We start from the raw sequence: 17,102 nt of genomic DNA, 5'->3' as shown, positions 1-17,102 counted from the left end.
TTAATATATTTGTATAATCCATGCAGAGGAAAGTAATTAAACTTTATCATCAAGTAGCATGACTAACAAGTACATGTGAGGCCCTGGATTCCATTCTTATTATTATAATAAAAGTTATACAAGTGCATGTCTGTTGGATTTGGCTTGGTTGGTACATACCATGTGTGAGGATCTGAATGTGGATCCCTATCACCTGTGAAAAAGCCAGACAAAACAGCTTGCATTTTAGTGCTGGCAGGCAGAGACAGGTAGATTTCTAGAGCTCATTTCTCAGCCAGTAGAGCTGAGTCAGCAAGCCCCAGGGTCAGTGAGGCCCTGTCTGCAGAAGTAAGTGGGAGGCCGGGTGTGGTGGTGGCACACGCCTTTCAAGGTCTGCCTGCTCTCCATAGTAAGTTCCCGGGCAGCCAGGGCTACATAGTGAGACTGTCTCAAAAAAGAGTGAAGAGCAATTGAGGTAGATAACAGTGTTGACCTCTCCAACACTCCCTTGCAGCATGCATGCATGCAAGAGCATGCATACCTACATGCATCCATACAAACACATATACCATACACACAAATCCATTGGCTTTTTAAATGACATAACTCATAGTACAATAATAACCTGTAATAACTTCTGATTCTTTAACACAGAGGAAAGTAGTCTTCAATGACAATGTTTGGAGAATAATATTAAGAAAATAGCTGTAGAGCCAGTCCTGGTGAGGCAGGTCTTTAATCCTGGCACTCGGGAGGCAGAGGCAGGCAGATCTCTGTGAGTTCGAGGACAGCCTGGTCTACACAGAGAAACCTCGGCTCGAAAAACAAAAACAAAAGGAAAGAAAGAAAAGAAAATCATTGTGAAGTTCTAGTTCTATCAGTTGTTGCACCGTATCACCAGATGTTGATCTTGTAAGACCTGTAAGTAAGAACTTGCCTTTTACATAGAAAGGTCTTTATGTTCTTCATGGGTGGGGGTGTTTTGCCCTGCTTGCATGTGTGTCTGTGCACAGATGTGTGTACCTGGTGCCCAAGGAGACCAGAAGAGGGCGCCAGATGCCCTGGATCTGGAGTTAACAGACAGTTGTGGGCTGCCATGTGAGCACTGGGACTTAAACCTGGGTCCTCTGGACAAGGGCTGCCTGGGCTACAGAGTAGGGCTCTAACTAGGAGGAGGAGAACAGAAACAGACTGGCTGACTTAGTTTTCTGAAGGTTGTAAAATAGAATTTTGAGTTCTTAATTTTTATTTGCTATCTTAGGTTTGATGTGGTTGAGTACTTTTCCCAGAAACAATTATGCAAGGAATCACTGTAACTGAGAAATATTTTCATACTTAAGTATAGCAACAAAAATAACTTTGTATGTGGACTTTTTGTCAGGACCATTGGCTCCCCAGTAATGACATGGAGGCTTATTATTACTTATGAAATCTTGGCCAATAGCTAAGGCTTGTTTCTAACTTCCTCTTATAACTTAAATTAATCCATATCTTTTAATATATGTTCTTTACTTTGTAGTACCCATGCTGCTGGATCTCTATCCTGGAATCTCTGCTCTTCTTCCTAGCATCCTCTGTGCCTGGAAATCCTGCCTAGCTATTAGCCATTCAGCTTTTTATTGAGCCAGTCAGAGTGACACGTCTTCACTGTGTAAAGGAATGTTCCATAACAAGCTTTCGTGTTGTGCTGGCAACAGAATCATTTTTCTGAGTGTCATGTGCTGGTAGTTAAACTCACCAGCATTCCTTGAACCAACTCGGATTTGTTTTGCTAAGCCCTCGTTGGTCCCTCTCTACCCTTTCTGATTCTGTCTATAAGCTTAATAGAGCTTCTGTTTTCATCTTTTAGGGAACTGCTTCCATATGATAGCTGTAGTTATGATTCTGTCAGCCCTGCCTGGTTGCACAAACCTGTGAAACTGAGTCAGGAGGGTCTGGGCTATAGATTATAGTCATGCTAGCCTGAGTCTCAAAGTAAAGTAAAAAGAGGTTGGGGCTCCAGTTAAAGTGGCAGGTTTCTTAGCTGACTTGTGCAGGCCATCCTGGGTTCAGGTCCCAGCACCGCAGACCAGGTGGGGCTTCCCCACGGCACCTGCAGTGCACCTTCCAGAAGTGAGTTTTGAGCACACTGGGTACAAGTGCATTCAGTCGGGCCGCATTAAGATCTCTGGCAGCCATATCCTCTTCCTGAGGTCAGCTTATCTGACCTCAGAGCATTTGTTAGGACGTTTTATAACACCTATTGTCTTTAATACATTTTGTTATGCTTAGTATTACAGTAATGTTTTTAATGTTTTAAATGTAATCTTACCATCATAATTTCATGTTTTAAAGATGGCTCAATGTCATATCTATTCAGCGTCCAGATTTCCAACTGTCCCATAAATGCTGGTCTACAACAGAGAACTGCCCATCAACCTCTACCCAGAAAAGAAATGCTACCTGTAGGTCAACCACCCAAAACAAAGGATAACACATTAACAAATTGTTGAATTGTACCAGAGAGCTATCATCAACAAAAGCCAGACTATTGAAAGTTCTATAGAACAGATAATTTTGTTTCTTCAAATGTCTTATAGTGAAGTGAAACACAGGGAAGATAAGGGATTCAGATACTTGCAATCAGCTGGCTGCAACAGGTAGATCGTATATAGATCTGTGTTCCATCATAGAAACAAACAAAAATCACATTGGTCAGACAATTGCAAGTTTGGTACAGAGTAGATATTTGATGTTTAGTGATTTTTAAACCATTAGATTATGATGGTGAGATTATAGTTAAGATAAAACATTCTAACTTTAGTGATCACATGTTTGTGGATGGAGTGTTACACTGTTTGGGATCAGTTCAACATGACAGAAAGGATGCAGGAGATGGCTGAAATAAGATTGCTCCGGCTGCTGCAGGGACATGCTGAGCACGTGCTCAGTGCAGGGACGTGGGTTGTAGCACTAGTGCCTCCTTTGATGATGCTGATGTTTTCCATAATTAATGTGTAATAGTTGCAGTCTCTGCTTTTCGTTAAACAAGTCTCTTCCTGCCTATCTACCTTCCTTTTTCTTTTGAGATGAAACTGTGATATGATGTCCGGGAAGACTCCGTCCAGGTCCTGGGCTCAAACAATCCTCCTGTGTCAGCCTCCTGAGTAGATGGAACTATGGGAGTATGCCATCTTGCGGGCTAAATTTTCCTTCCCTTGTGCTAATGAGTGAACCTAGGGACTTAAACACGTAGGGCAAGTGTTGTACTACTGAGCTACATACCCAGCCTTGTTTAGTAGTTCTATTTTGTTTGGAGACAAGGTCTCTATATAGGCCTGGCTCTCCTAGAGCTCACTATGTAAACCAGGCTTGCCTTGAACTCACAGAGAGCCTTCTGCCTCTGTCTCCAAGTGCTGGGATTAAAAGCATGTCCCACCATGCCTTGCTAGATGTTCTGTTATTTATTTTTATTTTCTTTATATATGTATATATCTAAGCAAAAAATACACAGTTATTAGATGCTTAAGGCATGAAAGAATTGGACTCATCTACTTTCGTATTTCATGTACTTTTATTTTAAACAGTGGTGACATGTACTTACTGCTAAAAGTGTATATTCACATTGTCGTTTCTGTCTGTTCTTAGCCTTGGGCGTAGCTGAGCTGTTCATGTGGCATGCAGTTACATAGAATCAGACTTCAAAGTTGGTCAGCCTGAGCTTTCCTTCATCCCCTACTCTTAAGTACAAAAGCCAGTGCTAAATTGCTAATTGTTCTTTTTTTCTCTGACTCAACAGGGAACCTCAGTGCTATCCTCAAAGAGCTGGCTGCTGAACTGACTGCCCCTGATACCCAAGCAGCAGCATCTACGTGTTTACTTCCAGCCCTTTGTCACCCAGATGACCTTCTGATACTAAGTCCTTTGCTGCAAGAGACTGACCATCGCTTTATTGAAGAACAGGTATAGTGGCTTTAGAATAATTTCTGAGGAGAGTTTGTCTTGAATGATTTCCAACCCTCGTTTCCTTTCTCCCCACATCTAGCTCCTGCTTGGTAATGGCGTTGCTTGTGGAAGTCTAGAGTATGACCCCCACTCTGTCTATGAGAAGGACGTAGGAGGAGACTCAGTGCCTAAGCCGCTGCCCCCAGCACTGTCACTTATTAGCTCTGCATCCCAGCTCTTTGGGGTTGTCTGCGCTCATGTGCAAGAAACCGAGAGGTGAGTCTTCACAGCTATCCTGAAGCAGAACTCCGTCCAATGAACGCATTGCTGGTGGGTGAGAGGGTGCCGTCAGATGACCTCGCTAACCTAAGAGTGTCACTGGGACAGGTGAGCTAAAGTCGCTTTTCAGGTTGCTAATAGTGATAAGAAATTACTAAATGCATCTGCCATAATCCCGGCACCCAGGACACGAAGGTTTTGAAAATACCAAAGGCTAATTAATGATTTCTTATTTAAGATGCCACGTTCTTACCTGATGACCTGGACATAAACCTTTGTTAGGGATCAAAGCCCACTACTCAGGAAATACTGTTCTCAGAGAAACTGCACGGCCGTGCTGATTGGGAGTTTAACTGATTGGGATTTATGGATTGTCCTCATTTATCCGCTCATGTTCTTTCTTACTCCCTCTTTCCCTGCCTTTCTCTCTAGACCATAGCCATGTTCAGGCATAACAAAAACAAAAAAAAAAAAAAAAAAAAAAAAAAAAATAACAAACAAAAAACAAAAACACGTTATTCTGTTTTGATTTTTTTTTTTGTTTGATTTTTTTTTCTGTTTTGGTTTTAAGTGAATAAAAATGGTAGGTAGTCGTTTAAGGGGGGTTTTTTGTTTTTGTTTTTTAAAGGAAATGGCATTGCAGGATCCCAGAAACAGTAAGTCATTGTAACTCAGAGGCCTCTTACGGGTGTCACTTGAGAGCCAGAGCAGAGAAGCTAGCTATGTGAACAGAGTTTCTAGTCTCCTTTGGGTTCTTCTTCATGACAGGTCTGACTGGGTTCATATGTGTACAGGTGCATGTTCATGCGTGTAGCGGCCAGAGGATAAGCACCATGTCATTTTTCGGATCACAGTCTACCTTAATTAAGTCTCTCACTGGCCTGGAACTAGCCAAGTTGAGCAGAGGCCTCCTGTCTCAGCCTCCCCAGCACTGGGATTCCAGAGCCTCCGCTGTTTTACAGGAGTGCTGGACGTGGAATTCAGGTCTTTTACCCTCACTGCATATACCTTTTCTTCGTGTGTTCTATTTTTAATTGGAGTATCCATGCTTAGCCAGCATGGGGTGCAGGCCTGTAACCCCAACACTGGAAGACCGAGGCAGAACAGTCTGCAGGAGCAGTGGAGCATGAGCTAGACGGGGAGACCCTCTCCCCACAAAAATACCAACAAACAAAATGAAAAAAGAACAGTATCCTTTGTTCAGATGTTTCAAAGCTTTTTATTGGTACTGTGATTGGTGTTATATTTGAACAGTTCAAACGAAACCTTTTAGGAGATTATTCTGAGTTTAAAATAATGTTTTACTGTATTTATGTATTTATAATTGAGATTGTATTGGGACTGGAAAGATGGCTCAGAGATAAAGTGCTTATCCCCTATTAGAGGATGAGAGTTTGGATCCCAGCAGCCGCATGAACAGCTCACAAACACCAAAACCCCAGCCCTGAGTCGGAAGTCTGCTTCTCGCTTCCCTCGCATTCATACGCGCACACGCACCCAGATACTCACAGGCAAAACTATGCAGACATGTATAAATCACATCTATTTATGCATTGCCAGTCTAAGGACAGTTTGCAAGAGTCACCTCTTTCCTTCCTCTGGGTGGGGCTGAGGGATTGAACTTGGTTTCTCAGACTTAGTGGCCAGCACCTTTACCCACTGAACCATCTTACTCCCCAAGCTCTTTTTTTTTTTTTTTTTTTAAGAATCTATTGTTACGGCGTGTGCACACGCCTTTAATCCAGACTTGGAGCAGAGAGGTGATCTTTGTGAGTCGAGGCAGCCTGCTACCAAGTGAGTTCCAGGAAAGGCGCAAAGCTACACAGAGAAACCCTGTCTTGAAAAACAAAACAAAACAAAAAAAAACAACAACAACAAAAAAAAAGAATCTATTGTTACTATTTCACTTAGTTAGTTGTGGGTGAGGCATGTGGGTGGGAATCAGCTTCTCTCCTTCTCCAATGTAGGTTCCAGCCATCAACGGAAGGCGACAAGCCTTACTTACAGCAGTCCTTTTCCCTGCTGTTCATCTCACTTCGGACTAGGTGATTCTCCACATTCTGACCACGGAAATCTACAAGTGAAAGTTTGCGTGCTAGTATTAAAGCACAGAGGTTTATGTTTAAAGGGATCGTGGGGTGGTTTGTATTGTTCGTTTCGAGAGAGTCTTACTGTGTAGTCCGCTGACCTCAAACTCAGCAGTCCTCCTGCCTCAGCTTCCTGTGTGCTAGGATTACAGGTGTGCACCACTGTAATAGAGCTGCCACATTTTTAATAAGAAAAGTTACGAGTGGCCTCACGGTCCCAAAGTGTTTCTCTGTAATTTTTAATAAAATGGGGAAATGTGTGACAGCATGCTTCGAAAGAAAAAAAGGCAAGTCGTAACACTGAAGTACAATGTAAACCGAATTTTCTGAAAACTATTTCCATAATCCTGGAGTGGGGGATTAAAAATGAAAACAAAGATTCTGAAACCTCAGTGATAACTTTTCTAGCTGCTGGGTTGTAAGTGAACTTTGGAGTCGTGAGATTCTCTCAACCCTTGGTGACCCGCCATTTTTATTATACCTTCTTTTTCCTTCCGACTTCTTGCACTGTTGGGCTTAAAAGCCCAAAGGAGCAACGCCCACATCTCCTTTCCTCTGGACAAAATTACTACTGGACAAAACTTTCAGCCTGTGGCCTCAGCACTTGGTAGAGATCTGGCCTGCAAGGTGGCCCTTGCTGCCATGCCGACAGCTTGAGTGCCATCCCTGGAATTCAGGTCAGGGTGGAAGAAGAGAGCTGAAGGGTGTCTCTGACTGCACACGCTGTGACACCCATGGACTCCCTCGTAAACAAATACACGGGAAGAAGAAACTCTCAAGGAAGAGAATTAGCCCCATAAAGTTGTCCCTGACACCCCGAGACACACACATACACACACACACACACACACACACACACACACACCAATAAATAAAGAAAATTTTAAATGTAGAGATCTGACTCAGCGCTGGGGACATTGTGCTGGGTCACATCAGGGGGCCCATCTGCCCTGCCGCCGCCCCCCCCCCCCCCCCCCCCCCCCGCCGTGCACTGTGCGGCGGCTGTTTGGTGCATCTCACTGCCTGCCACACACCTAACCCAGGGTATTTCAAGGCACTGGTGCTGCCCCTCAATGCCCAGCCCACAAAATACTCGGTAGTGTTCTTTGCGCTTCTTAGTTTAAAGGGGGAGCGGTGTCTTAGGGGAAATTGACAGGATGGTGATGTGGTTTGTCTCACAGGTAAAAGTCTTGAATTTCAACATAAGGAATTAAAACCTCTGTTTTTAAACGGCAAGAAATAGAATGCCTTGAACTCACTACCCAGCCCAGGCTGGCCTCAAACTCAGGATCCTCCTGTCTCATCCTCCTGACTATTAGGGTTGCAGGCTTTGTGCCTCTCTGCCTGGTTTATGGAAGCTACTTTGTAAGAAGCCAAATTCTGTAATATTAAAGAGGTCCTATATTACAAATTTTTGTGTAATTGTCGACATTGAATATGTGAATTAGGATATTCTCAAATAATAGTATTTTGTTTGTCAGCTTTCTGTAGGTCTAATAAATACCTGTGACAATCAGTTTATAAGAAGAAACATTTATTTTTGCTCACAATTCAGAGGTTTCAGTTTCAGTGAGTGGTTGAGTCGGTGGATGCGTGTCACGTTGGGACTGCCTGCCAGGGCAGAACCACCTACCTCACAGCCAGGAAGCAAAGGACATGGAGACCCAGGTCCACAGTCCTCTTAGTGGAGACATCCAGTGGCCCAGAAACCTCCAGTAGTTCCCACTTTGCGTAGGCTCTAAGCTAGGGACCACAAGCCCCTTCCACACAAACGTGGAGCACCAGCTCCTGGGGTGTGTTCTCACAATTGCAGCTGCCTCCAATAACTTAAAGAACATAAAATGTGAGTTTGAAAATGTTAAGGACTACCATTTTTAAAGAGTGTTTTCCCCATGTTTCAGGAAAAATAGACTGGAAGTTATAAGAACTGGGCAAAAAAAAATGATATAAATTACGGGTACTGAAGTAGCTGAATTTTGTTGTTGGGGATTTTTGCTCTTTTTTGGAAGTGGGGCCTGCCACCCAGCTCCCAAATAAATCCACACATGGAGGCTTATTATCACTTATGAATGCCCGACCTTAGCTTGGCTTAGATCCTAGCCAGCTTTTCTTAACTTAAATTATCCTGTTTACCTTTTGCCTCTGGGCTTTTCCCGTTCTCTTACTTCTATATCTTACTCTGCTCAGTGGCTTGCTGTGTAGCTGGGTAGCTGGCCGCTGGAGTCCTCCTCCTTTTCTGACTTCTTCATCCTAGATCTCAAATCCCACTTCCCAGAGTTCTCCTTCTATTTATCCTCTCTGCCCGCCAGCCCCGCCTATCCTTTCTCCTGCCTCGCTATTGGCCAGTTCTTTATTAGACCAACAGGTGTTTTACACAGGCACAGTAACACAGCTTCACAGAGTTAAACAAATGCAACATAAACAAAAGTAACACCCCTTCAAATAATATTCTACTACAGAATTTTCCCGAGGAAAAACCTCTGGGACAGTTGTCTTTTTTTTTTTCTTTTCATAAAACAATGCTTTCTTCCCTGCTGCTGGAATGGCCCTTAAACATATTGTTCTATTGGTTATGGTGTATCTTTTTTCCTTACAATGTCTCCGTTTCTCCCTTTGGTAGTGTAACAGGAGAATCAGCAGAGGCCTTGGACTGCTCCACAGCTGACTGACCGACCGTCCAGTCTTAGCTTCATCTAACTCTTGTGGCTTCTGATTCCAGGTTTCTGATACTGGAACAGCTTTTGAACAGCGTGAAGCACACCAAAGGAGCTCGTCAGCAAACGGTTCAGATGCATGTTGTTGCTGCCGTTTCTAATTTATTGAAGGTAATTTTGCTAAAATTAATATTTACTTGCTATTTTGAAATTAAGTTTGTAGTTAAGTAGGTTTTATGCTGATGCTTCTAGAGAAATTTATTACTCCTTTTTCTTAATCTCTGATGAAAATGTCGTAGGACTGAGAGGTGTCCTTTATTTTCTCTCAATATAAAGCTTGTTAGCAGCTGGCCTTCCTTAGTGCTGTGCTGTAGCAGACTAAACCTGATATCCTGGGACAGGCATCAGTGGGCTGGGACCTGTGGACCAAATCCAGCTGCTGCCTTTATAATGTCTTACTGTTCCTCAGTAGAACATGATAGTGTTCAGTAGTCGTTCATTTTATGGACATCATAATGATTGCTGTGTTCTGTGTTTTTTTAAGTGATGAACATACTTGATTGAGAAGAATATATATTCCAAACTAGATCAGAACACCTGCTGTAATTGTACATTTTAATTGTTTTTCATGTACTTCAGTATGTGGCTGGCTCTAAACGAAGTTTGGGTCCAGAAGTAAGAAGACTTGTCCTTACATTAGTGTTGGGAGCCCTAGAAAGTCCCAACCCCCTTTTGAGATGTGCCGCTTCAGAAGCATGGGCTAGACTGGCCCAAGTGGTTGATGATGGAGTTTTTACTGCTGGATTAGCTCAAGTTAGCTTTGACAAGTAAGTGAATTTCTTAATGTTCATGGGCTGTTAACAAAATGGGATATAGTTTGCCGTTTAATGGAACTAGTAAGAATGTTGTTCTACACTTTAACTCAAAAAGGAAAGTTGACTGTGAGCGTTTTAGATGAAGGAAGCCCTCTTGGTCGGAAGACTGACCACTGTTAGATGGGTGTTACAGTTGGCCATATATAGTCACTAAGTAGACTCTAGGCCAGTGGGAGTTCTGTCAGGTGAAGTCCATGTGATACAGAGCAGAGCAGTCTGTAGGAAGGGAAAGCTGTAGACTGCAGACCACAAGACCTCCGGAACTTAGGAAGCTCACTCAATCCCTCCAACCAGTTGTCTTAAACTATTCTGAAGATAGGTCAGTAATATGGTCCTGTTTATTTAAGACTGTTCAAGAGAAAGGGGTATAATTTAGAATATAATTCCAAAACAATTATAAATAAAGTCCATGATTATACCTGGTGTGGTAGCACATACTCATAAACCTCGAGGAACAGAAGCAAAGTTGCCACTGGTTCCCTTCCAGACCAGCCCCAGCCTGGGTGTGGCTTGAGCATATATGACCCTGTCTCCAAAGCAGTTCATGGTTACGAGTTCATTGTAAACATGGGTTAGTAATTGTGATGGTAATGTGAACACTTTGGCCCTGGCTCGAATCTCACTGCCGTATTACTTTGGGGGACTCCACTGTCCTCTTGAACTCACCTGTCAAATGCGGCAGTGATGGCTGGTCCCGGGACTTTTTGGGGGAACGAGAGCTGCAGTTCCTGAAGAGCGCATAGGACAGTCCCAATAAGTACTAACTTCTCTTTGAGTTTTAGTATCAGAGTCCTGAAACTGAAGTGAGGGAGTCAGAGTATAACCTAATAATAAAACAGTATTAGTGCCGACCTTATAAACTGTGTGTATCTGTGAATATGTCATATATAATGTATAGTGTATATATATGTGTGTGTCATGTATAGTGTATATATATGCCATTATATATAATGACATATATACACACTATATACATACTATATATACACTATATAGTGTATGTATGTTATATGTAGTGTATATATGTGTCATTATAGTATATGTGCTAAATAGTATGTGTATATCTCTGAAATGTTATGGTGAGAAAATGGTGGGGTGTGGTGCTGTACACCTTTAATCTCAGCACTTAAAAGGCAGAAACAGGTGATCTCTGTGTGTTCAAGGGCACCCTGTTCTACACAATGTCTGTCTGTCTGTCTGTCTGTCTGTCTCTCTCTCTCTCTCTATCTCTCTCTCTGTCAGCTTTTTGAGACAGAGTTTCTTCATGTAGCCTTGGCTGTCCTGGAACTAGCTTTTAGGCTAACCTGAGTGCTGGGATTAAAGACACAGGCCACCACCGCCCCACTTGAGACCCTGTCTTAATTTTTTTTAAAAAAGAAAAGGCAATGTCTTAGGGTTTCAGTTGCTGTGAAGAGACCCCATGACCACGGCAACTCTTATAAAGGAAAACATTTAATTTGTGGCTTACAGTTCAGAGGTTTAGTCCATCATCATCATGGTGGGACATGATGGTGTTCAGGCAGACATGGTGCTGGGGAGGGAGCTGAAGGCTCTACATCTTTCAAAGGCAACAGAAAGTCGTCTCTCTCACTGGGTGTAGCTTGAGATATAAAGCTTCAAAGCCTCCACAGTGACACACTTCCTCCAACAAGGTCACACCTCCTAATAGTGCCACTCCCTTTGGGGGCCATTTTCCTTCAGACCACCACAAGAAAGATGCCTTTCTACTTTTCTAACTATTCTTAGGAAAAGTTTTGCCTATGTAACAAGTTACATGTATTGAAATACTTTTTATTTTTCATTTATTGTGTATATTTGTATATTTGTGAGTGGTGCACATGTATGTTTGTGGTTACTCATGTATGTGTGTGAATGCAAATGCAAGGGTGTGTATATATGTATGTGGGTGTTCCTGTCTCTGTGTGGGTGCACATGTGCCACAGCGTGCATGTGTGTGCAGGTGGACCTCAGAAGACAATTTATGGAAATGGACCCTCTCCTTCTATAGGTTGAGTCCTAGGGTTGGACTTAGATAGTTAGCCCTCACAAACTGGGCCCCTGCATGATGAGTTTTGTTTGGGTGTATCTTTTCTATGCTTGTTTTTATTTTTATTTCTATAATTGCAGGTTGAAGTCAGCAAGAGATGTGGTTAGCAGAACAGGCCACTCCCTGGCTCTGGGATCCCTGCATAGGTACTTAGGGGGCATAGGTCCTCAGCACTTGAGTTCCTGCATTGGCGTCCTTTATACTTTGTCTCAGGACAGCACTTCTCCTGATGTGCAGGTGAGTCTCCTCACGTGACACCTTCCTTGAAATCTGTGACCTGTCCATAATTTAGATTCTGTTTTCACTAACAACTAATACTCCACGTTAAGTGCCGAAGCTGTTGTTAAGTTTGATAGATTTTAAGAATTCAAATCTCTCTTCCACTCATACTCATGAGTGCCTAAAGTCAATCACATTCGGTATCTTTTCTGAAAAGATGGACCACTCTTTCATTAGAATAAAGCATCTGAGCTTGTTAGGCACTGGGCTCTGTGCAGTGTTCTTCCAAATACACTGGCACAGTTGGTCCTCCTAATGATATAGGGCAGAAAGTCCTCAAAGGGGATCTGAGGCTTTCAGAAGCTAAGTACTTCATAGCTGAGAAGCTAATTGTGAGTGAGTTTTCAAAAACAAAAACAAAAAACAGATTAGAGACTGAAAACCCACTTTGACCAATATGCCATACATTTGTGTGTGTTACCCGTTTCTATCAATTTCACCATTCCTCTGGCATCTTCATCAAATCTAGGGTGATTTCTCCCCATGGTTGTTTTTGTTGTTGTTTTGGTTGGGTTTTTTTGAGACAAGGTTTCTCTGTCTAGCCCTGGCTGTCCTGGATCTCACTCTGTAGACCAGGTTGACCTAGAACTCAGAGATCCACCTGCCTCTGCCTCCCAAGTGCTAGGATTAAAGGTGTGCGTGACTACACCCAGCTGTGATTGTTTTTAAGACCATACTTCATTCATATATCCTTGGGGTTTTTTGTTTGTTTTAATTTGTTTACAGTAGTCTTACTACATAGCTCTGACTGGCCTACAACTTGGAATCTATTATGCTGCCTCGGCCTCCCAAGTATTCTATTTTACTTATTTTCCTTAACTCTTCCTGCTTGTACATATGCCCCTAATTTTTTACAGTAGCCTCCTAAAGGACCTTACTATTTCTTAATTATTTTCTTTCCCGTCCTTTCTGAATGTGAAACCAGATTTGTCTAAAATGTTTAATTTTGCAGCCTCTCTGCTGAAGAGTTCATTAGGCTGCTCATGGCTTCTTTTGGTTTGTTGGTTTGGTTTTTTTTTTTTTCAGGACTGGGGATTGAACCCAGGGCCTTGTGTATGCCAGCAGCCAAGTCCTCTACCGATGACCCACATCCCCAGACTCTTGTTACCTTTAGCTAGGGAATCACTAAGTTCCCTAGCCTGGCCTTGAACTTGTTGTGCAGACTGGCCTCACACTGCCTGAGCCACCTGAATAACTGAGATGACAGGCTTGCGCCACCACCCTGGCATTCATTTCATTTCACTTTGTCTTATTTTGAGGTGGTCTCACTCACTGTGTAGCCCAGGGTGACATCAAACTCATGATCCTCCTGCACCACCATGGCCCTCCTAAGCAGCTTTCCAGCTGACCCAAGACCCATCTCGGCTACTGTCCCCCCCAAAACCAACTTCTATAGGTGACCCGCCTGCTCTGCGTCCATCCCTCTCTTATCTTCTCTTCAAGCTCTCCCTTTTGTTCTTCCTCCTCTTATCTGAGAGTCCAAACACTAGTTTTTATTGCTGTGTATTAATCACAGATCATGATTGCTTTGTTATGACATATTTCAGTTTTCACACGTGGATATAATGTATGTTGATCATCTTCATCTCCTTTACCATCTCTATCCCCTCACTGCTTTCCTTCCTCTGCCCGACTAGACCCCTCGTCTCCTCCTCCTCCCTCCACTTCTTCTTTCCTCCTCTTCCTCCTCTTGCTCCTCTTCCTCTTCATGACCCAGTGAGCAATTAGGGTTGCTGGCAGGAATGGGATGAAGGTCATTAGAGCAGAATGAGCAGCTTACCTGTTGGGTAAGGCGTCTTTTCCTCCCCAGTAAATATTAACTGCCTACAGAGACTCGAGGGGTGGGAAATCCAACTTAACTATCTCATCAGATTTCAACATCTGTGCTCTGGCTAGTGTTCATGCTTAAATTACCATGTTTTGTGTAAAATTCTCCACATCATTTAATGCTTAGCTGAACTGACTTGTAAACTTTCCATTTTTCAGCCATCTATGTAGCCCAGGCTACCCTTAAACTCCCTGTGTAGCCAAAGCTGATCTTGAACTGATCCTCCTTGCCTCCTCCAGTGCTGGAATTAGAGGTGTGTGCTACCACATCCAGATCTTCATCCATCTTCAATTGCACCTCTGATCTTGGTTCCTGATCATGAGTTACAGGCCAGCTTAGACTGTATAGTATTTAATGTCATCCTGGCAGCAGAACTCTTCCAAAATACCAAAGCACGAACAGCCAGGCCAGATAGCAGGTGCTTAGGTAGAGGTCCGTGTGTGCTACAGAGTGAGTTCAAGGCCAAACTGGGCAACTTGGGGAGACCTTGAGTCAAAGGGGGAAAGTGAAAAAAGGAAAGTTTAGAGATGTAGCCCATTCACAGAGTGTCTGCCTGATATGTACGAGGTCCTAAATCCGATCCTTAGTATTGCTACAAGAAGAATTAACACTATTGTGTGTCTTATCTGTTAGAATCCCTTTCTCAGTTTCAAAATATCTGTTCTAATGTACGTAGTTTTATACTGATTTTATATGGCTTGTTGATTAAATTAAATTAAATGCTTTTTCTGTGACTTCTGTTGTCATCAACCTTGGGTCATCTTTGGGCTATGTACAGCTCATCGCTAGAGTGCATCTGTGTACAGCTCATCAGTAGAATGCATCTGTGGACAGCTCATCAGTAGAATGCATTTGTCGTACGAAGCTCTATGTACAGTATGATAGAGTGCATCTGTGTACAGCTCATTCAGTAGAATGCGTCTATGTACAACTCATCAGTAGAATGCGTCTATGTGACAGCTCATCTAGAGTGCATCTGTACAGTCATAGTAGAATCATCTATGTACAGCTTGATGTACAGCTCATCGCTAGAGTGCATCTTTATCAAGCCAAAAGAAATCTGAGTCTTGATGGGTTTGCTCTAATCTCCCAACTAACAGATAGGAGCTCATTTTTGTAGCATTTAGGTTTTGTAAGAAATACACATCCACTTGGTGTGATGATGGAGGGAGAAATGTCTCGTTCACATCTGACAGCACTCTTTGCTCACTTCGTATAATGGAACGTCAAGCATTCGTAGCAGTAGGGAAATCCTGTGATATACCTACTTCCTTATAATTCAACTTCAGAAGTTAGCAGGACAAGACCACTTTCAGTGCCCCTAAACCAGAGTGTGCGTTGTTACATGTAAAGGTACTCCACTTGTTCTAAGTGTACATGTCTACAAAGAAAGTGTGTAGACTGAAAAACCATCACAGGTACCTGGATCAAGAAACTAAACATGGCATACCCTAGACACTCTGCTGGTGCTCTCTTATAGTGAACTGTCCACCCCACAGAGATAACTACTACCCTGAGACAGTACAGACTAAGTTTATTGTCTTTTATATTTTATGTATGGGAATTATACAGAATATACTATGATGTCCAACTTCCTTCATTCATTTTTATTATTTATATGAACAGTAAGCAAACTAGATTTATTCACGCTGCTAGCCAAAGTATCATTGTCTTTGATTCTTATTGCTCAGCTATCTTTAGATATATCATTCTGATTTTGATGATTATCTGAGTTGGTTTTATATTTGATATTTAAAAAATAAAGATTTTCTTGGCTAGAGAGATGGCTCAGTGGTTAAGAGCAATTGTTTTTCTTGCAGAGGACCTGGGTTCAGTTCATATCACTCACAACCATCTGTAACTCTAGTTCTTCTTTTGTCCTCTGTGGTCACTGGGCATGCATGTGGTCCACATACATACATGTAGACAAAACACCCATGTGGTGATATATTGTGTACCCTAAATGTGGTGGTATATTGTTTACCCTAATAAACTTACCTGAGGATCAGAGGACAGAGTCAGCCACTAGATCAGATATACAGGCCAGACAGTAGTGGCACACACCCTTAATCCTATCACTTGGGAGGCAGAGATCCATTTGGATCTCTGTGAGTCCAAGGCCACACTAGGAACAGAGTCAGGCAGTGGTGGCACACACCTTTTTTTTAATTAATAAGACCATTTAGCAATTCGTGTTATACACTTATACACATAATATAAAATAAATATTTTTTAAAAGGATTTTCTTAAACTCATAGGGCTCACTTACTCTCCATATTAGTAGAGACATATCCACTCCCTAATCTCCATTGCTTTTCAATTTGCTAAACAAAGTCCAGTTTAACGCCTTTTGTGTTTTGTGATGCAGCTGTGACGTGTTTGTGTTTATTTCCTTTTGTCTTCACAGACCTGGGCGCTTCACTCTCTCTCTCTGACCATTGACTCTGCTGGTGCACTCTATCACGTCCACGTGGAGCCCACCCTGTCACTCATTACCATGTTGTTGTTAAGTGTGCCTCCAACTCACGCCGAAGTTCACCAGAGTCTTGGCCGCTGCTTGAACGCCCTGATTACCACGTTAGGCCCAGAGCTACAGGGTATGCAGAGGCTGCTTTCGTGGTGTTTTACATGAGGATACACACATGGAAATAAGTTCATGTCTTAGTCTCTGTGCTTAGCATGTAGCAGGTGTTTCATATGTCTTCTTAAATGAAGGTTTCAGTTCAGTCAGCCTGGAGTCGCTTACCTTGGAAAGATGAAAGTGCCATATTTGGAGAGATGGGATTTGTCCAAAAAATACTTGCCTAAATAATTAAAGTGGCAGACATAAAGTATAGTAGCATAAAGAACTCTGCTCTCCAATAAATAAATAAATCCAAAGTTTCAAATAGTCAAACCTCTTCAAATCACATGGTATATTTTGATTTATAAACCAGCAGAGCTAAGTTGATTGGCAGTTTCTAATTCTACTTTTTACCAAATTTTACTTTTCATGGATATTTACTGAAACCTGTAAATAGTTTTGGATTCTTCCAATAAACACTTCATTTAGAACAAACTAACTGGGCTGATGAGATGGCTCAGCAGACAAAGGCACTTTTTGCCAAATCCCCAGCTTGAGCCCTGTGATCTGTGTGGTGAAGAGAGCCA

The 17,102-nt window shown here is 42.5% G+C and overlaps 1 protein-coding gene across 2 annotated transcripts in view; it reads left to right on the top strand.

Moving 5' to 3' along the window:
- Heatr5a (HEAT repeat containing 5A) overlaps nucleotides 1-17,102 on the top strand; it is a 109,227-nt gene that overhangs the window by 49,894 nt on the left and 42,231 nt on the right. For both annotated transcript variants that reach the window (XM_028869683.2, XM_028869680.2), the window contains exons 15-20: nucleotides 3,758-3,921; nucleotides 4,004-4,179; nucleotides 8,989-9,094; nucleotides 9,563-9,750; nucleotides 11,926-12,082; nucleotides 16,360-16,549. In XM_028869683.2, the coding sequence (XP_028725516.1) occupies nucleotides 3,758-3,921; nucleotides 4,004-4,179; nucleotides 8,989-9,094; nucleotides 9,563-9,750; nucleotides 11,926-12,082; nucleotides 16,360-16,549 (981 nt within the window). The remainder of the gene's footprint in view (nucleotides 1-3,757; nucleotides 3,922-4,003; nucleotides 4,180-8,988; nucleotides 9,095-9,562; nucleotides 9,751-11,925; nucleotides 12,083-16,359; nucleotides 16,550-17,102) is intronic.

Source organism: Peromyscus leucopus, chromosome 14 (assembly GCF_004664715.2).
Source record: "Peromyscus leucopus breed LL Stock chromosome 14, UCI_PerLeu_2.1, whole genome shotgun sequence".
Classification (NCBI taxonomy): Eukaryota; Metazoa; Chordata; class Mammalia; order Rodentia; family Cricetidae; genus Peromyscus; species Peromyscus leucopus.
Note: the sequence above shows the minus strand (reverse complement) of the source record. Positions and strands in the feature narration are given on the sequence as shown.